The sequence below is a fragment of the Colossoma macropomum genome, unplaced genomic scaffold (genome assembly GCF_904425465.1).
Source record: "Colossoma macropomum unplaced genomic scaffold, Colossoma_macropomum, whole genome shotgun sequence".
In the NCBI taxonomy this organism is placed as follows: Eukaryota; Metazoa; Chordata; class Actinopteri; order Characiformes; family Serrasalmidae; genus Colossoma; species Colossoma macropomum.
The window spans coordinates 13,956,091-13,975,028 of record NW_023494789.1 but is presented as its reverse complement, the minus strand read 5'-3'; the positions used below and the strand labels follow the sequence as shown (position 1 = coordinate 13,975,028).

General features: G+C 39.9%; 1 protein-coding gene across 1 annotated transcript in view; it reads right to left on the bottom strand.

The window, feature by feature from the left end:
* Window positions 1–5,514: 5,514 nt before the first annotated feature.
* Window positions 5,515–18,938, bottom strand: part of LOC118807953 (alpha-1,6-mannosylglycoprotein 6-beta-N-acetylglucosaminyltransferase B-like) — a 215,203-nt gene continuing 201,779 nt past the window's right edge. Inside the window, exons 15-17 of the mRNA XM_036570161.1 lie at window positions 14,508–14,582; window positions 10,531–10,793; window positions 5,515–6,118 (exon numbers count right to left, since the gene is read on the bottom strand). Of these exons, the coding sequence (XP_036426054.1) occupies window positions 5,920–6,118; window positions 10,531–10,793; window positions 14,508–14,582 (537 nt within the window). The 3' untranslated portion in view covers window positions 5,515–5,919. The remainder of the gene's footprint in view (window positions 6,119–10,530; window positions 10,794–14,507; window positions 14,583–18,938) is intronic.

The following is an 18,938-nucleotide window of genomic DNA, read 5'->3' as shown; positions in this document are numbered from 1 at the left end:
TATTTGCCAAAAACATCTAGATGATCTCCAAGACTTTTGGGACAATATTCTGTGGACTGATGAGTCAAAGGTGGAACTTTTTGGAAGACATGGGTTCCGTTACATCTGGAATAAGAGTAACACTGCACTCCATCATAAGAACATCATACCAACAGTCAAACATGGTGGTGGTAGTGTAATGGTCTGGGGCTGCTTTGCTTCTGCAGGACCTGGGTGACTTGTCTTAATTGATGGAAGCATGAATTTTGTTCTCTATAAGAAAATCCTAAAGGAGGTTGTCGGCCCATCGGTTCGTGACATAAAGCTCAAGCGCAGTTGGCTTGTTCAGCAGGTCAATGAACCGAAGCACATGAGCAAGTCCACCAAAAAAAATAAATAAATAAAAATAAAATAAATAAATAAATATATATATATATATTTGTAGTGACTGAGTCGAAGTCCTGATTCGAATCCCATTGAGATGCTGTGGCAAGACCTAAACTGGGCATTTCATGTTCAGAAATCCTCCAGTGTAGCAATTCTGCAAAGAGTGGTCCAGATTTCGTCCACAGTGAGGTAAAAGACTCATCGCAAGTTATCGCAAACACTTTAATTGCTGTTGCAACTGCCAAGGGTGGCTTAAATAGGCTTTTTAGGCTTAAGGGTACAGTTACTTTTTCACATGGGTGATATATAATTTTTGAATAGATCTTTATCTTTAATGAATAGAATAGTCAGTTAAAAGCTGCATTTTGTGTTTACTCATGTTGTCTTTGTCTTGTATTAAATTAGTTGGATGATCTGACACATTTAATGTGACAAATTAGCAAAAATAGAAGAAACTGGCAAGGGGGAAATACTTTTTCACAGCACTGTCCATCATCAGAAGGGGGGTGGGTGGTTACTCTTTACTCTTACCCGGTTATATGGTCACTGCTAATATAGTTTCCATGAAAACTGACAAAAGCATGCTGCATGTCTGAAAACAGTAGCAGCCAACACATGCATTTTGGCCATAGCTTTATCCTTTTTTAGATAATCGGCCTGTCATACAAACTGGCAACTATATATTACTTGTTAACTACATCACCCTCAATACTTAAGTGCAAAACAAAACAAGCAAACTTTGGACATGGTCTTGGCTGACTGACTAATTTGTGTTAAGGGGGAATTGTGTAAACTTATTTTCCAATCTTTCGCTTTGCTTTCCTTTCTGACTGTTTAGTGCTGGTTAGCTTTACCATTGACAGTTTCTGTGGCTATTTCCAAGCTGAAGGACATTTTCCAGCATTAGATGCAGTGCATGAGGTAATTTTCAGCCAGAGGACATTTTTCAGACATAACATCCACCCTCAATAACACTGAGGGTCAGCGGCCAGGCTCGGGCCAATGCGGGCTTAGTCCACCAGCAGCCAGCAAGCTAAAGTTATTACCTGTCCATCCAACCAAACACAGTCTTTAATCTCCCCAAAGGCAACATTTTTTTAAGGTGCACCTGAGAAATTCAGTCCTGAAAATAGTTGTAAACATAAACACACACAAACCCAAACCTTCAGCTGTGTCCTTGACTTGGGCTGTTGTGCCGCTTCCATGTTTTGATGGCTCCAGAAAATAAGATTCGTACAGCAGGATAAAGCCCTTTCATCAGCGCCTGAGAGTCATCCTGGGTGAAAGGATTTGGCTTATGAATAAATAATAGTCATTATAAACCTTTCTCAACTCTGTACACCACTGGATTTTTTTAAAGCTGAGGCTACTGCTTCTGATTGCTAGTGTGAATTAAAATCCCAGTCAGAGCAAAGTCAGAGACCACCCATTCATTTATGGAGTTTCCAGGCAAAACGGCCTTTAAGTACAAAAAAGTGTAAAAAAAAAAATTACACAGAAGCCTCAACAAATAAATATAATCGCTTTTTTCTTTTCAAAGAAATCTGCAGGGATATTTTCCACACCTCCAAAGTTCAGTCTGGAAGTTGGTTGATCATTGTCTGAATTAATGCAAACACATTCAGTGATGTTAAGGTCTGGACTCTGGGGTGGTCAGTCCATTGTTCAGCTTCTTTGTTTGATGTGTCCGTCTCCTTTTCTCAGAGAGGCTTCTTGAACAGCTACACATCCTTTCAGACCCATAGCACTGAGTCGTCTTCTCACAATGGAAGGATGGACAGAAACACCTGTGGATGTTTTCAGATCTGAAGCAGCTTGATTTTCTCCTCTCACTAAAAGATGGAAACTTTAAGTGCTGTTTATCTGATGGGGACAGTTTTGGTGTCTACCAGGTCTTCCAGGTGGTTGCTAGGTGTCTCATTTTTTGTGTCTTTCAAATCCAGTAATAAAAATGTATATTTTGTCACTTATTTCCTAAGAAATCTTAAAAATGAATAACTTGTACTGAATTGCTGTTTTGACTGGAATAAACAAGGGGCAAGTCTCCAACCTTTAAACAGAACTACATATCTTTAAACAGCATGGGATAGGCCCAATAAATACATTTATTTTTCATTAAAATGGGTAAAATGTGTAATTCATAGGAGAATACAAATGTCTATGAATCCATTTTCGTACCACACTTTGAACTACTGGGGTCAGGTAAACAGCCTTCAGTGCAAAACAAATCTCTCTTTCACCAACATATTGAGAAATTCATCCTTGTGTCAGTCTGTGGAGTGGAACGTCTAAAATGTCCTTCACTAAAGTGGCAGCTAAAGTAATGCAAGGAAGTACAGAAAGGACGTAAGAGGAAAAGAAAAAAATCAGGATGGCTTCAATGAAAAATGAACAAAGCAGTATGTTTATCTTACTTTTATTAGTTATATAAGTTAAGTCACAAACCTGTATTCGTAAAAATTCACAGTTTGCATCCAAACAGTGCTTTAAACATCTCACTTTGTTTAAAAAATAATCTTTTTGAAGTGTCCATTTTGTGCAGACCAAAGATTGCATCACCCTAAAGTTAAGAAGAGTCTGTTTGATCTTGCTTTTTTGATCCATTGCTGGGTGGAGCCTGTGGAGGCACAGATGGGTTGCCATGTAGCAGTCTTGCTTTGATAGGTTGTCACATCTCTCCTCTAACAAGGTCATCAGGTCCTCCTCAGTATGGCACATGTCTTTGTATGCTCTTAGAGGGTTTCTTTAACCTTGTTAGCATGTAGCAGGAGATAAATGCAACCAGAAAGCTTCAAAAATGTCCAACTCTATCGTCTTGAGTCCTTCCAAACCAGTGTCTTGGCTTTGAGCTCAGTGGTTCCTGACCCTGATCTGGGATAACCCCTGTATTGATGTGATTTTAGCATTTTCCCTATGCTAACCCACTCATCTTACTTTAGGAGAGGTTGGTAAAGTTGTATTATGTAAGATGTTTTGGTTAAAATTGAAAGAAGTAGCATTAGTCAGCAGAACAGAAAATGCGAAAGGGGGAGGGCAAGGGGTCCAAAGCACAGCTGATGTTACAAAATGTTCTTCTGCATGTTGCGTGCAATTACAACCCCATTTCCTAAAAAGTTGGGACGCTGTGCAAAATGCGAATAAAAACAAAATGCAATGTTGTGCAAATCATTTAAACCCTATATTTCATTGAAAATAGTACAAAAACTACAAATCAAATGCTGAAATTGAGAAATTTTGTTTTTTGAAAAATATATGCCCATTTTGAATTTGATGCCAACAGCACAATCCAAAAAAGTTGGCATGTTTACCACTGTTTTTCATCACCTCTTGATCACCTCTGTAAGGGAACTGAGAAGACCGACTGCTGTAGTTTTAAAAATGAAATGTTTTCCCATTCCTACCTGATGTAGGATTTCAGCTGCTCAACAGTTTGGGGTCTCTTGTTTTTCGTTACATAAAGTGCCAAATGTTTTTAATGGGTGTCAGGTCTGGACTGCAGACAGGCCAGTTTAGCACCCGGACTCTTTTAATACGGAGCCATGCTGCTGTAATACAGGCAGAATGTGGTTTGGCATTGTCTTGCTGAAATAATCCTGAAATGAGGCCTTCCCTGAAAAAGTCGTCTTCTGGATGGCAGCATATGTTGCCAAAACATGTATGCATTGTTCACCATTAATGCTGCCTTCAAAGATGTGCATGTAAGCCATGTCATGTGCACTAATGCACCCCAATACCATCATGAATACTGGCTTTTGAACTGTGCACTGATAACAAGCTGAGTGGTGTTTAGCCCAGAGGACACAGTGTCCATGATTTCCAAAATAATTTAAAATTTTGATTCGTCAGACCACAGGACACTTTTCCACTTCTCCTCAGTCCATTTTAAATGATCTCGGGCCCAGAGAAGGTGGCGGCATTTCTGGATCCTGTGTGTATATATATATATATATATAGTTTCTTTTTTTTGCGTTTTAGAGTTTTAACTTGCATTTGTGGATGCAGCAACAAACTGTTTTCATAGATAGTGGTTTTCAGAAGTGTTTCTGAGCCCATGCAGTGATTTCCTCTACAGAATCGTGTCTGTTTTTAATGCAGTGCCACCTGAGGGTCCAAAGATCACGGCTAGTAAATATTGCTTTTTGACCTTGTCCCTTGCATACAGAGTTTTCTCCAGATTCTCTACTTCTTTTAATAATATTATGTACCATAGATGATGAAAAGCAAAAGTTCTTTGCTCTTTTATGTTGAGAAATGTTATTGTTGAACTGTTGCCCTATTTGATCGCGCAGTCTTTCACAGAGTGGTGAACCCCTCCCCAGCTTTACTTCTGAAAGACTCAGCCTCTCTGGGATGCTTTTTATACCCAATAATGTTACTGACCTGTAGCCAATTTTTAGCATTACACAACTTTACCAGTCTTTTGTTGTCCCCATTCTAACTTTTTTGGAATGTGTTGTTGGCAGCAAATTTAAAATGGGCATATATTTTTCAAAAAACAATAACATTTCTCAGTATCAACATTTGATATGTTGTCTTTGTACTATTTTCAATTAAATATAGGGTTTAAATGATTTTCACATTGTTGCATTTTGTTTTTATTTACATTTCGCACAGTGTCCCAACTTTTTAGGAAATGGGGTTGTACATATTTCCACCTTGTTCCCAAAACGTATATTGTTTAGCTCTAATTAATAATATTGGCAAACTGTGAATATTAGAGGTAGGTTTAGGTTTTGGCCATAAAGGTAAAAAATAAGGAAAAATACCATAATGCTCATTTTTGCCAGGCCATAAAGGCCTAACCTATGGGGGAGCTTGCTTAGCTGTATCTACCTAGACACCATGGTGAAGAAAATATTAACTGGATCAATTTTGTTTGTAGTTTCAAGAATGAAACCCTTTTGTTTCTAACCAAAACTTACTGAGGAATTAAGAGTATTGCTGCATTACTTGTAGGGGTTTAGCATCATTTTAGTGTGTTTTCATATCACAGAAATCATTAGGCCTTCGCTCAAGATTTAGAAGCCCCTGATGGTTTCCTTATTAATTAATTAACATTTTAGTTGTATTAGTGCAGGGAAAACATCAAAATATGTAGGGGAAATCCAAGACCAAGGTTGGGAAAAACTGTTTTATCCATCTGTGGATTGGCCGGAAACAGCAGTTATGGGAGAAATCACCTCCTGTAGAATACAGTACCAAAGTGTACCTGTGGTATCTCTTGCTGATCACTTTACCCTGTGACCTGATGCTAGCATAGAATTTGGGCAGAGGCAGAGATGGGACACTTGTCCAGCAGCTTTGATTGGGCATTTCCTCTTTCCTTTCAAGACACTCTTACACATACCCAAATATTAGCAAATAGCTGTCTCCTCTTCTAAGGGCTAGCCTTCGCCAGGTGCTAGCCTCAGCTGAGTGCTCGCCTCTGCTAGGTGTTAGATGGAGCTACATGTCGGCTATGACCTCTGGAACCGAGAAGAACCTAGAGGAACCGGGCCACTCCGGGCTTCTCCAGAGACTTGGACGGCTGGTCCAGAACAGACACCTCTATCATCATAAGCAGTCCCTGCATAGCGCCACCTGGCCTTTGCGGAAGTCCCTGCAGGGACAGATGCGTCTGTATTTAGCGCTAAAGCCTGCGCAGCTGAACAAGAGCAATTCCTTCTGCAGGCCACACTCGCGCCTAGTTACAGAGAATGCCGGAAAGATGTGGTTCACCTCCAGCTCCACCACCTCGCACTGGATCTCCAGCCTGAAAGGAGAAAGAGATCAGAGACTAAAGAAGGAAACGTCAAAAGAGACAGCTAAAGAAAATGGCTAACAGGAGGCGAAGGTGAAGAATAAGCTGCGAAAGAAGAGACAGGAGACTGAATGAGAAGAGAGGAGAGAGGATGAAAAAGCAGGGAAGGGTTGAGGGTATGGAATAAAAGACAGATGAAAGGGCAGGTTAAATGAAGAGAGATGGTGGCTAAGAAAAGGTGAGATAGCAAGGCTGGGGAGAAAGAGAGAGGATAATAGAGAGAAAAAGACAATCTGCTATTCTTTGTTGCGGCTGCCAGTGATGTAACTAGATCCACTGTTCTGATACGCAGTTCCATGACACTGTCGCGTCTTTGAACTGTAGGTCCTCATACACAATTCCCTTTATGCTTTCTGTGGCAGGAAGAGGCCCCAGTGGAAGCCGATCAACTGTTAGATTCTGTTAGCTAAATTCAAAATCACAATAGCTAGCAAAGAAAGTTTAAGCTTGCTGCACACTGTCCAGTGACAGAGACACACAAATAAGGTATTTTAGTAATGCTTGAATATTTATGAACATTTTTCATTTTTAAAATGGTTTTTAATAAATAGATTATATTGCATTGACATAAGTGATCTGTACGAGTTCCACTGGCACATTATGGCAACTACTTTACATCAGTTTATTGTTTGATTTGTATTGTTTGCATGCATGTTTTGATGTTTCCCCACTAGCTGAGGAGTTTGCCATTGTATCCACCAAGATATCGACCGAAAATGATTATCCCTCCATGGCTGAAAGTCTTTGTGGGCTGGCCACTAAAACCATGCTATAACATCGCTACGAGGCTGTTGGGACTCAAGACTACTTGAACTGGCCACTTAAGTGACACTGCACCACCACTGTGAGGCTATCTGGATTGGCTATTTAAGTAACACTGCACCACCACTGAAAGACTGCCTGGACCTGCTTAAGTGACACTGCACTGCAGCTACGTGGCCATGTTTGGCTGTATGAGTGGTGCTACACTACAATTGACAGAGTGAATGACACTGCATCACCACTGTGAGGCTTCCTGAATTGACAGTTTGAGTGACACAGCACTACCACTGCGAGGCTGCCTGGATTGGCCACTTGAGTGACACTGCACCACCACTGCGAGGCTATCTGGATTGGCTATTTAAGTAACACTGCACCACCACTGCAAAGCTGCTTGGATTGGCCACTTGAGTAACAGTGCACCAACACTGCAAGGCTGTGTTCGGCTGCATAAGTGGAGCTACACCACCACTGTGAGGCTACTTGAACTGGCTGCTTGAGTGACCCTGAACTACTACTGCGAGTCTGCCTGGATTAACCATTTGAGTGACACTGCACCACCACTGCAAGGCTGCCTGGACTAGCCACTTGAGTGACACTGCACCACCACTGCAAGGCTGCCTAGATCGGCCACTTGAGTGACTCTGCATCACCACTATTAGGCTGCCTGGACTGGCTGCTTGAGTGACACTGCACCACAGCCACGTGGCTGCCTTGACCAGAAATGTTCAGCTGCATGAGTGGTGCTATTCTGCAGCTGCAAGGCTGTTTAGGCTGCCTGTGTGAGTGCTGCTACATTGCAACTATGAAGCTGCTTGGGTCAGCAGCTTGAGCAGCACTCAAGAAAGTTGTCATGACAAATTTTGTTCAGTAATGCAACAGTTATTTTATAATTGTAATTGTCATGACAGATGCCAAAATGTCATGAATGACGGTTATGTCACATGTTACATTGTGCTATGTGCTCTTGTAAGCTGTCATGACATCAAGTGTGACATCTGTCATAAAAAATAACGGCAATTGGACCCACCAGGATTTCATGGCCATTTTTTTTGTGCTTGTCAGACTAAAATGCTTCAATATGCAGCAGTTGTGGTCAGACTAGCTTAGATATCAGATACTCCATTTACATGTGGGCAGAGCAGCTGAGACTGTAGAAGTAAGGTAAAGTTTGGACCAAACTGCTAGCTCTGGCAAGTACTGTGAGGATTGACCAAGTGAAGAATTAAAATTTCTGAAGGGTCAGAATAAATGTGTGTCAATTTAGTTTAATATGTCAATACAATATAGTTTACCGAACATATTGAAATATTGCTTTATAAATATAAATGCTTTATTCAATGCTTATGCATGTGGTATAAAACTCCAATAAAGATAGCCTTCAAATGAGCTGTTACTCTTTATTCTATATTATATTGTTCAAGATGACACTGACAATTTATTTTTGTTGAGATATACCGTTACAAAATTCATTCGTCTTTTTTCTGTTTATTCATAAATTTGGAAAATGTCTACAGTCTGCTTGGACTATTCATAAGCTTCAGCTCACACTTTAAAAAATAAATGTGCCAAAATAAGTTCTTTATGTGATACTAGAGAATTAAATAAATGAAATAATTTGGCAGAAGAACCATTACAAGGACCATTCTTGCAAATGTGCTGAGTGTGAAGAACCTTTGTGAAGGTTACAGTATCTCCACAAAATGCAAAGTTTCTAGAAAGAACGGTGAAATTGGTATCGGACCTCTACATAATAAAAGATTCATCATGCTCCCAATTATCTTGTCAATTATCTTGAGTCTTAGGTTCTGAAACCAAAAGTGTTACTTCTACACTATATTAGATAAAAAAGATTCTGAGAAGGTCCAGAACACTTTTTGCTGATTTATAGAACCATTTAAAAAGAATTTTTGAAAAATCATTCACAGCAGTTTTTCATATCAGAGAAGAAACATTTAACCCCTTAAATAGTCAGGGCCCGCCAGAAGGCCCAAAGTTTTATTACACACTTCTATAACCTAAGAATAGCTCAACCAGTTTGCATCGAAGTCCCTATAGTTCCTGAATAATAAGTCTTAGTATATTATAAGGGTTCATTTTAAGGAGTTAATTATGTAAAGAACCATTTATGCTTTCAAATCTTTGAGTTGTTGTATTTCCTTTGTCTTTCCTAAAGAACCCCTTTTTAACGGTGTATGACTTTGCTTAAACAACACTTTGTTGCACTCCTTTTATCCAAAGAGTGCATGTTGTGCTATTGGTGGATTTTAGTTATGTGGCATAGCAGTCACACTTTCACAGATTTTGGTCTAAGTTCTCTGGCAGAACTTCATTATCAGCCTCTTTCAGTCACACTAATTCAGATGCTGGTGAGTGTTTCTACGCTCATTGTCCATTTTATCAGCTCCACTTACTATTATAGGTACACTTTGTAGTTCTACAATTACAGACTGTAGTCCATCTGTTTCTCTGCATACTTTGTTAGCCCCGTTTTACCCTGTTCTTCTGTGGTCAGGACCCCCATGGACCCTCACAGAGCAGATACTATTTGGGTGGTGGATCATTCTCAGCACTGCAGTAACACTGACGTGGTGGTGGTGTATTAGTGTGTGTTGTGCTGGTATGAGTGGATCAGACACAGCAGTGCTGCTGGAGTTTTTAAACACTGTGTCCACTCATTGTCCACTCTATTAGACACTCCTACCTTGTCAGTCCACCTTGTAGATGTAAAGTCAGAGACGATAGCTCATCTGCTGCTGCAAAGTCCAGCAGTGACACTGAGATGTTTAAAAGCTCCAGCAGCACTGCTGTGTCTGATCCACTCATACCAGCGCAACACACACTAACACACCACCACCACATCGGTGTTACTGCAGTGCTGAGAATGATCCACCACCCAAATAACACCTGCTCTGTGAGGGTCCATGGGGGTCCTGACCACTGAAGAACAGGGTAAAAGGGGGCTAAGAAAGTATGCAGAGAAACAGATGGACTACAGTCTGTAATTGTAGAACTACAAAGTGCACCTATTTAGTAAGTGGAGCTGATAAAATGGACAATGAGCGTAGAAACAAGGAGGTGGTCATAATGTTAGGCCTGATCGGTGCATCTAGTCTGTATCATATCTAGTAGTCTAGAGGAATTACATGTTTTGTCCCCTATTTTCAAGCAGATTCCTCCCCAATTTAGTCGTATCCAATTCCACCCAGTAGTTATGTATCCTCATATTGCAATTCTTCAATGATACATGCCGCAAAACGTCTTTTTGAACTACCGCTAACACAGCTTCATGGACAGCTCAACATGCTTGGAGGAGAACACTAATTGCTAATTCTGTTGCATCAGAAGAGACACCCACATTGGCTAGCATGGCGGGGTGGTTGCTAAGATGTAGCCAGGTGGTTGCTATGGTGTCCAAAGTGGTTGCTAAGCTGTTGTAATGCAGTTGCTATGGTGTCCAAGTTGGTTGCTTAGCTGTTAGGGTAGCGTAAGGTTAGGCCATGCTACCCACCCAAAAATAATGAGGCCAATTTTGCTTTGTTGGATTCCCAATCTAGGTTTGCCAGAAAGGATTAAATGGTCAGTCAAAAGAAACTGAAACTCACTTGCTCAGTGCCTCCTTGTTGTTGATGAAGCGAAAGAAGGCAGGTTCACACACCAAGCCTGAGGTCTGGCAGGCCTCCACGCACGACTGGCCCTCTTTGGACACCATGAGCCTCAGGGCGCTCAGTGGAGGCCAGCAGGGTGGCGCTGTAGAGTTAGAAGCCCAGCCTAGGAGCGTTGAGTTGGGCAGCAGGGTGAACGGACCCCTAGGCCAAACTCTGGAGGCGTTGGCTGGAGGAAATGGAGCCTCTGGACTGCAAAAGTCCTGTACAAGGAGAGATAGGGAGTGAAATTCTCCTAAAAAGCTATATTTTCATATTCTTCCCCCAGAGATGCACCACTGACAAGCAAAAGAAAAGTCTTTTTCAGCTACTGCTTTTTTCCAAAAGAATATTCACTTGTTGGCCTTATATTAATAATGTCTTTCTGGCAAAAATACAATTCTCTAATTTAACAATGATGTGGTAGTTCACAAAGTTTAAAAGCGAACACAAAAACAACATGTTTTCCTCTGTTTTCTAGATGACAAACAACAACATACTGTAAGAACACAGCACACATTAATAATGAGTACATGTTTTGAAATTAAGCGAGATCATTTTGACAGGTCTTGGGATGGTTGTCAGAAAAAAGTATGCAGATTAAATTATTTTTATTATAATTATTATTATTAGTAAGTTCTATCAAGACTCCTGGCAGCCATATGTATAATGTTCTTCAGAACGTCATGTCCTCTGTTTGGATCTTTAGGTTTCTTAATGGCTTGTTTATGATATTCATGATTGTGATAATAAATTGAGAAATAAAATTTCTGACTTTAGAATCGAGTGACATCCAATTTTTACTTGAGCAAAAATCTGATACCTCATTAGTTGTCTTTAGTGATGCAAAGTTAGCATGAACTCTGATCAAATTCAGAAATCCTGATAACAGATTCAACTTTGCATCATAAAATAATGACGCAAAGTTTAGTGTTATAAACTAAGCATGAAACTTGTTCCCAAATCATTCTCATTCCTCTCAGAATGCTGAATTTAAATTCAAATTCCAAAGCCAGCAACATGTTCTCCTCTTTTCCTTCCTAAACAGCCTGATGATATTTTATAATGTTCATCATTTATAAAGTCTGAAGGTCATGAGGGGAGTATAGCTGCTAATACAAAGGGAAAGATTAATCATTATGATTAAATACACAAGATCAATCACATTTTAACATGAGAGTGCCATTGACTGGGATAATCATACGAAATGAGCTTAATGGAATTTTTGAGCACATTAAAGATTATAAGAATATGTTCTTACTTCACTGAGTAAAATTTGTAATATTTCTTGTTTTTCTTTTTGAAATAAATGGCTCTAAATGTAGATACTGTGATACAAACTGAGTCTGTTGTACAGTTTCTCATCAGGTTGAATAAATATGTAGGTATTGTGATATAAACTGAGTCTGTTCTACAGTTTCTCATTAGGTTACATGAATATAAACTGAGTCTGTTCTACAGTTTCTCATTAGCTTGAATGAATAACCGACTCTAAATGTAGGTATTGTGGTATAAACTGAGTCTGTTCTAGAGTTTCTCATTAGGTTAAATGAATAACTGACTCTAAATGTAGGTATTGTGATAGAAACTGAGTCTGTTCTGCAGTTTCTCATTAGCTTGAATGAATAACCGACTCTAAATGTAGGTATTGTGATGTAAACTGAGTCTGTTCTACAGTTTCTCATTAGGTTGAATAAATAACCGACTTTAAATGTAGGTATTATGACATAAACTGAGTCTGTTCTACAGTTTCTCATTAGGTTACAAGAATAGCTGTTTTTATTTTTATATTATTTTTTCAATTTTTACCCGGTTTTCTCCCGAATTTAGTCATCTCCAATTCCACCCACTAGTTAGGACTCCCCCAATCACACACGACGCTATCAATGCTAGGAGGGTGAAAGCTAACACAGGCTTCCTCCGAGGCCTGTGAAACCAGCCACCGCATCTTTTCGAACTGCCGTTCACGCAACGTCACTGGACAGCTGAACGCGCTCGGAGGAAAGCGCCAACCGCCAGATCTGTTACGTCAGCTAACAGACGCCTGCGCTGACTAGCATCACGCTGAGTGAATGATGGGGGGAGAAAGGCAGCCATTCCACCCACCCAGAGAGAGCGAGGCTGTGCTCTCTCGGACTCCCGGCTACGGATGGCTGTAGCATCACCAGGGATCGAACTCGCGATCTCCTGATGACAGGGCCAACGCTTAGACGGTTGTGCCACTCGGGAGCCCAGAAAAGCTGTTTTTAAATGTCAGGGTTCCTTTAAACAACTTGAGGCATATGCAATGCTTTAGGCAGTTAGCACTGTGCTAATTGGTGGGGTATAAGCTTCCATTACCTGTTACCTACATTGTGTGCTATAAGGAGAACATTGTGAACTATCACTTTAATCTTTTGTCTATCCTGCCTGCTCTCTTTTTCACATTTTTAGTGAGCTATTTCACTCCCTTGTATGCCTTTTCAATCTTTAGAGTGGCTATGATTTTTTCCTTTATCCACTATTCATGTTCCTGTTGTGTTCAGCTCAATAGCGGTGGATCAGGCTGTAATCAGTCAGCTGCAGTGTGTGATTATGGATTGAATGATGTGCTGCAGGCAGGTGTGAGATGGAAAGAGTAAGTATGTGTGTATTAATATTATAAATCATAACAGGAGAAAAAGGGTGGGGTTCACATGCTGAACAGACTTTTGTGTGGGTAATCTGGGTAAGTGTAAACATAGAGCTTTTGTTCAGAAGTCAGAGACTACTCAGGTTTATTTCATTTCCAGTCAGGATGAGCGTTAAGAAAAAGGGTGTTCATTCTTCGGGAGGTTACATGTAAAATAATTCACGCGTGTAATGAAGGAGAAAGTCAAAGAAAAATAAGTGAAAAAACTGCAGTTTCCAAAACTGGAATTCAAAAAAATGATGCAAAGCCACAAAAAAATGGGACTCCTAACAGCCACCTGGAAGACCTGTTAGACAGCAAAACTGTCCCCATCAGATAAACAGCATTTAAAGCTTTCATGTCTGAGAGAGAGGAGAAAATCAAGCTGCTTCAGATCTGAAAACATCCACAGGTGTTTCTGTCCATCCTTCCACTGTGAGAAGATGACTCAGTGCTATGGGTCTGAAAGGATGTGTAGCTGTTCAAGAAGCCTCACTGAGAAAAGGAGACAGACACATCAAACAAAGAAGTTGAAAAATGGACTGACCACCTCAGAGTCCAGACCTCAGCATCACTGAATGTGTTTGATTACTTCAGAATATGATCAACCAACTTCTAAGACTGAACTTTGGTGGTGTGTCTGCAGATTTATGTGAGAAACTGAAAGTGAGTCTCCGGAAAAGAATGGAAGCTGTAATAACAGGAAAGAGTCACACACTGAATACTGAAAATTTTGAGATTATATTAAGTTGTTGAAGCTTCTGGGTGATTTTCTGTTAAACATGTTTTCTGTCTTTTTCCTGACTTAAGTAATAAAGTAATGACTTGTAGTTAATGATTGTTTTGATTAGAAATTAAATGAAAGGTGGTTTCTGACTTTTACACAGTGCTGTAGAAAAAGATGCCTTAATATTTATACACCGACCAGGGATAACAGTATGACCACCTCCTTGTTTCTACGCTCACTGTACATTTTATCAGCTCCACTTACTATATAGGTGCACTTTGTAGTTCTACAATTACAGACTGTAGTCCATCCGTTTCTCTGAAGAACAGGGCAAAAGGGGGCTAGAGTCTGTAATTGTAGAACTACACCTGTAAATTAAGTGGAGCTGATAAAATGGACAATGAGCATTGAAAAAAAAAGAATATATATATATATATTTATATATATATATATATATATATATATATATATATATGGATATATATGTATATATATATATATATATATGTGTGTGTGTGTGTGTTTGTGTGTGTGTGTGTGTGTGGGTGTGGGTGAACTCACCTGATGCTGAATGTAAGCATGAACCCTCTCAAGCATCCCCTCACACGTATACTCGTAGGGCAAATACGGCTCCACCTGAAACCACACAAACACGTCACTTCTATACTTCTATTGAAAAGACTCCTGTTTCTTCATCACTGTTTGAAGTTCTTTCTTCCCTCCTTGCTCATCATTATTCAAGCTAATTGCAATCAAAAGGTATTTCAGCCCATTAGTCAAAACAGACAAACGTGGTAATTGCCAGGCTCGTCAGGTTTAATTGCCTTTGGCTTTGTGACAGTCAGGAACCGCTGACTCGATAAATCACATTTTCATCTCCTTTTGTCATAGACGCGAATGATCTCGTAGCCTAATGAAAATCTGTAACAAACCGCGCGCTTGATTAAACTGATTCGATTTATGCAGTCTTTCGTAAACAATTCGGTCTCCCTTGAAATGTCTCGAAATGCCAAGCGACGTCGCCATGAACACCTCGGGAGATGAAAAAGCACTTGAACGATGTTGCTAAAAATATAGAAACGCTCCCTGCAGATTAATTACAGTAGGTTCATACACGTTTATAGAATATAGAAGCTTTAGTCTTGCTTTATTTTCTTTAGTCTACTACATCCTGACCATGCTCACTTCAAAGCTAGATCCTGCAATGTCTTTCTGTGTGTAAATCTCAATTACAGCTGTCATGAGATCTGCAGTGACAAACACAAGTAAAGCAATCTCACTGTAGAGCAGAGAGGAGGGGAGGTTAATTGGTTTCAGCAAACTCTTGTGGTGATTGACAGCACCAGCAGCTAATGCAGCGTGTATATTAGCTGTGGGCTATAGTTGTATGGTCAGTCTGTTGAACAGAAAGCTCCTCACTCTGATAGCTCTGATCTAATGTGAGCAGACATGTACTTTATTTGTGATTAGCAGCCCATGAAACAATGATTAACCTTATCAAAGTCAACGTCTTGTCAGCGATATGTTCAGAGGCCTTGGCAATGCCCCCTTTCACACATATGCCACTGGAGGAGTTATAATGCATGCTTGTCCATGCTGACCAATAAAAAATGGATCAGCATGTGGAATTGTATCTGTTTATCATAACAAAATCACAATAACTATACTGTTTTACTGTTGTTGTCACATAAAAGTTGAGCAGAGACATTGTTAGTACAGTGCAGTGATAGGCCACAAAGATCATTACATTGTAGTAGCTTATGACTGTTAATATAGTTGACAACATTGGCTATAAGTGCTATGCATTTGGTTAATAAAATGTCATAAATATGGTGTGCATTAACATTTTTTGGCCATTTTAGTTCAAACACAGGCATTTAAAGCTCGTAAAAGTCATTCCACGTACATTCATATACTTTATTACCTTGTATGCGGCAGTTCTACAGTGGCTCTTTCAGTTAAGAGTCTTGACACAGAACTGCTGCCGCTGTTTCCTACAATTACAGCTTATATTCAAAATCACTGATGTATCTAGAACTTGAATAAGGCCTAGAGTGATGTTTTTTCCATTGTAAATCCAAACATGATTGGGTCCTAAGAATATATGTAATCTAACATTTAAGGCCTTCAGTCCGTCTCCTGTAGGTTGAATGAATCTACTTAGACGCTGTTTACACCTGGTCACTTCATGCGTCTTGAGTATCAGGATTATATCCTCCCAGTACAACTGAAACACCTCCCAGTACGACTGAAACTCCTCCCAGTGCAACAAAAACTCCTCCCAGAACAACTGAAACTCCTCCCAGTACAACCAAAACCACTGCCAGTACAGCTGAAACTCCTCCCAGTACAACTGAAACTCCTCTCAGAAGAACTGAAACTCCTCCCAGTACAACCAAAACCACTGACAGTACAGCTGAAACTCCTGCCAGTACAACCAAAATCCCTCCTAGTACAACCAAAACTCCTCCTTGTACAACTGGCACTCCTCCCAGTACAACCGAAACCCCTCTCAATTGGTAATTGGTTGCCATGCAACGAGAAGATTTGCATACTCCATCCCACACAGCAATCAGATTTCAGTCCGACTAACCAGAGACGCATTTGATACCAAGTGTAAATGTATGTGGCTAAAATCTTGTCAAAATACAATCCAGATACAAGTCACATGAAGTAACCAGGTGTAAACGGGTTCTCAGATATCACAAAGAAAAAAAAAAAACTTGACTGGATTATTTTCCTTTTGCCATTTCAAATCTTATAATCCCGGAACAAGATTTAAATTAGATAAGAATTAAGAGAGATTAAAATCAAGAAGTATGATGATGTTATTAAATAAAAATGAACTAAAAATGACAGATTTGTTTAACTCTCTGTGTTCATTGGGCCTTCTCTGAAGGCCTAAAAGGTTCTGAGCGTTCCCCACTGACTCTATGTGTTTGTGATCTGAAGAGTTTGTTTCTCTAACGCACACAACTTTAAATAATAGATGCATAAAAAAGGACAGAAAGGTTCCCATTTTGATGAGAAAAGGACACATTAAGTGGAATGCATGTGGAATCGATTCCGTCAGACGGACAACTAAAAACTATTTTGTTTTCAGTGTGGATTGGCCTTAATGATATACCATAAACAGTACTCTGTGTTTTCACATTTGGGGATTTTCAACTACGGCACAAGTGCAAATTTTCCATTCAACATATCTCCCACCCTTTTCATCTCTCCACTTTTTCTGATGCATTAACCCCCTGAGAGAAGAAACTAACACTGTTAATGAACGCCTGCCATCATCGATTACTGTTTCTACCTGAGATTCCTACAGTTTGACTGCTTGAAACCACATGTGTCAGTCTCCAGAGACAAGCTGGCTAATATATTGGTATTACTGAGAGATCCTTTCAGCTACTTTGTAATTGAGGCCTGAAAGGACCAGGGAAGATAATTATATTAATTAGATCCATTAATCAGGTGACTGCTTCAACAAAGTGAAAACATGTTGGCCAAGTACTGAGACTAAGTACCTCTACTGTGCCACTGCAAAATTAGTGCTTTTGAATCTAGATTTAAGTGTAAAAGGTCTTTAATACAATCATATATTATGTTTACATGCAGCTGTCCATTCTACTATCAAGAAACCTAAGAGTTTATTCAGGACAAAGCCACAATGTACAAGCACTGCAGTCATTTCAGAGTAATCAGACTGAATGAATCTCATTTGGAATGAATGAAGTGGATTAATGCATTCTAAAGGAGGATATTAGCAACTAATAGACATATTAATGCTCAGATCTGATTGTTCCCTCAACTGGAACAGCTGCAATCAATCAGCACATCACAAACAAATGTCTATTGTGCCTCAATAATGTGGCAGGTGTTGCTAATCATAAAGTGTCCCTGTGTGTCTCAAACCATGCTGAATGACTCTGTTCAAAATAGCCAACAACATGCCTGAAAGTAGCTAGTAGTTCGCAGTACATGACCAACATGAACTTCTCCTGGACACTGGATGATGTACTACTCTGGTAAAAATATTCCAGCACGCTGCTAGAGCCATCTTTATGATATACGGCGTCCCATAATGCAACACTGTCATTTCAGCTAGATAGAACCATGAACATAACCATCTGATGGTCATGTGACCCTGTAGTACAATACACACTACGTGATGGTAATGCATATTACACTGCACATTATACTGTATTCTCCTATAAGGAGTAGCATGCAGTATACAGTATATACTGGTACAGTATGTAAGACACAGTATATGCTGATACACTATACAATATTCATATGGATACATATATTGTTGTGTTCTGCTACTGGCTGGGGCTGGTGCCTGAGACTTTGGAGGTGTGGCTATGCGGATGACTGCACGCAAAGCCTCATGGTATGCGCACACCCTCCTGAAAAGGGACTATTTATGTTGTTTATGTGATTTGTGTTGTTTATTGTTGGGGGCTGTGGGTTTTGTGTGTGAGGGGAGGTCACCGTTGGGGTGAAGAGTGTCTAGAGGTTACCTCCCCTTGAGGTCAGTGTCCTGTCTGTGCCCCTTTCTGTAAGTGTGTTTAATGTAGAGTACTTCATGCGGAGATCATGGCTACCCCTGCGTTTCTTTCCTTTGCTTGCAATGCAATGCAATGCAGTGGTATGCACTATACAGCATGCACTGGCATAGCATGCAGTGTATACCACTTCAGCAGTATACCATATACTGTTTATATTGATGGAGTATACAGTATATTGGCATAGTATACAGTTTACTGTATGTACTGGTACAGCATATAGTATGAAATATATACTGGTACAGTATGCAGTATACTAGGTCAGTATGCAGTATACAGTATTTGCTGGTACAGTATGCAGTATAGAGTATATGCTGGTACAGTATACATTATAGTAGGTCAGTATGCAGTATACAGTATATGGTAGTAGAGTATGCAGCATATAGTATATACTGGTACAGTTTGAAGTATGCAATATGTACTAGTGGAG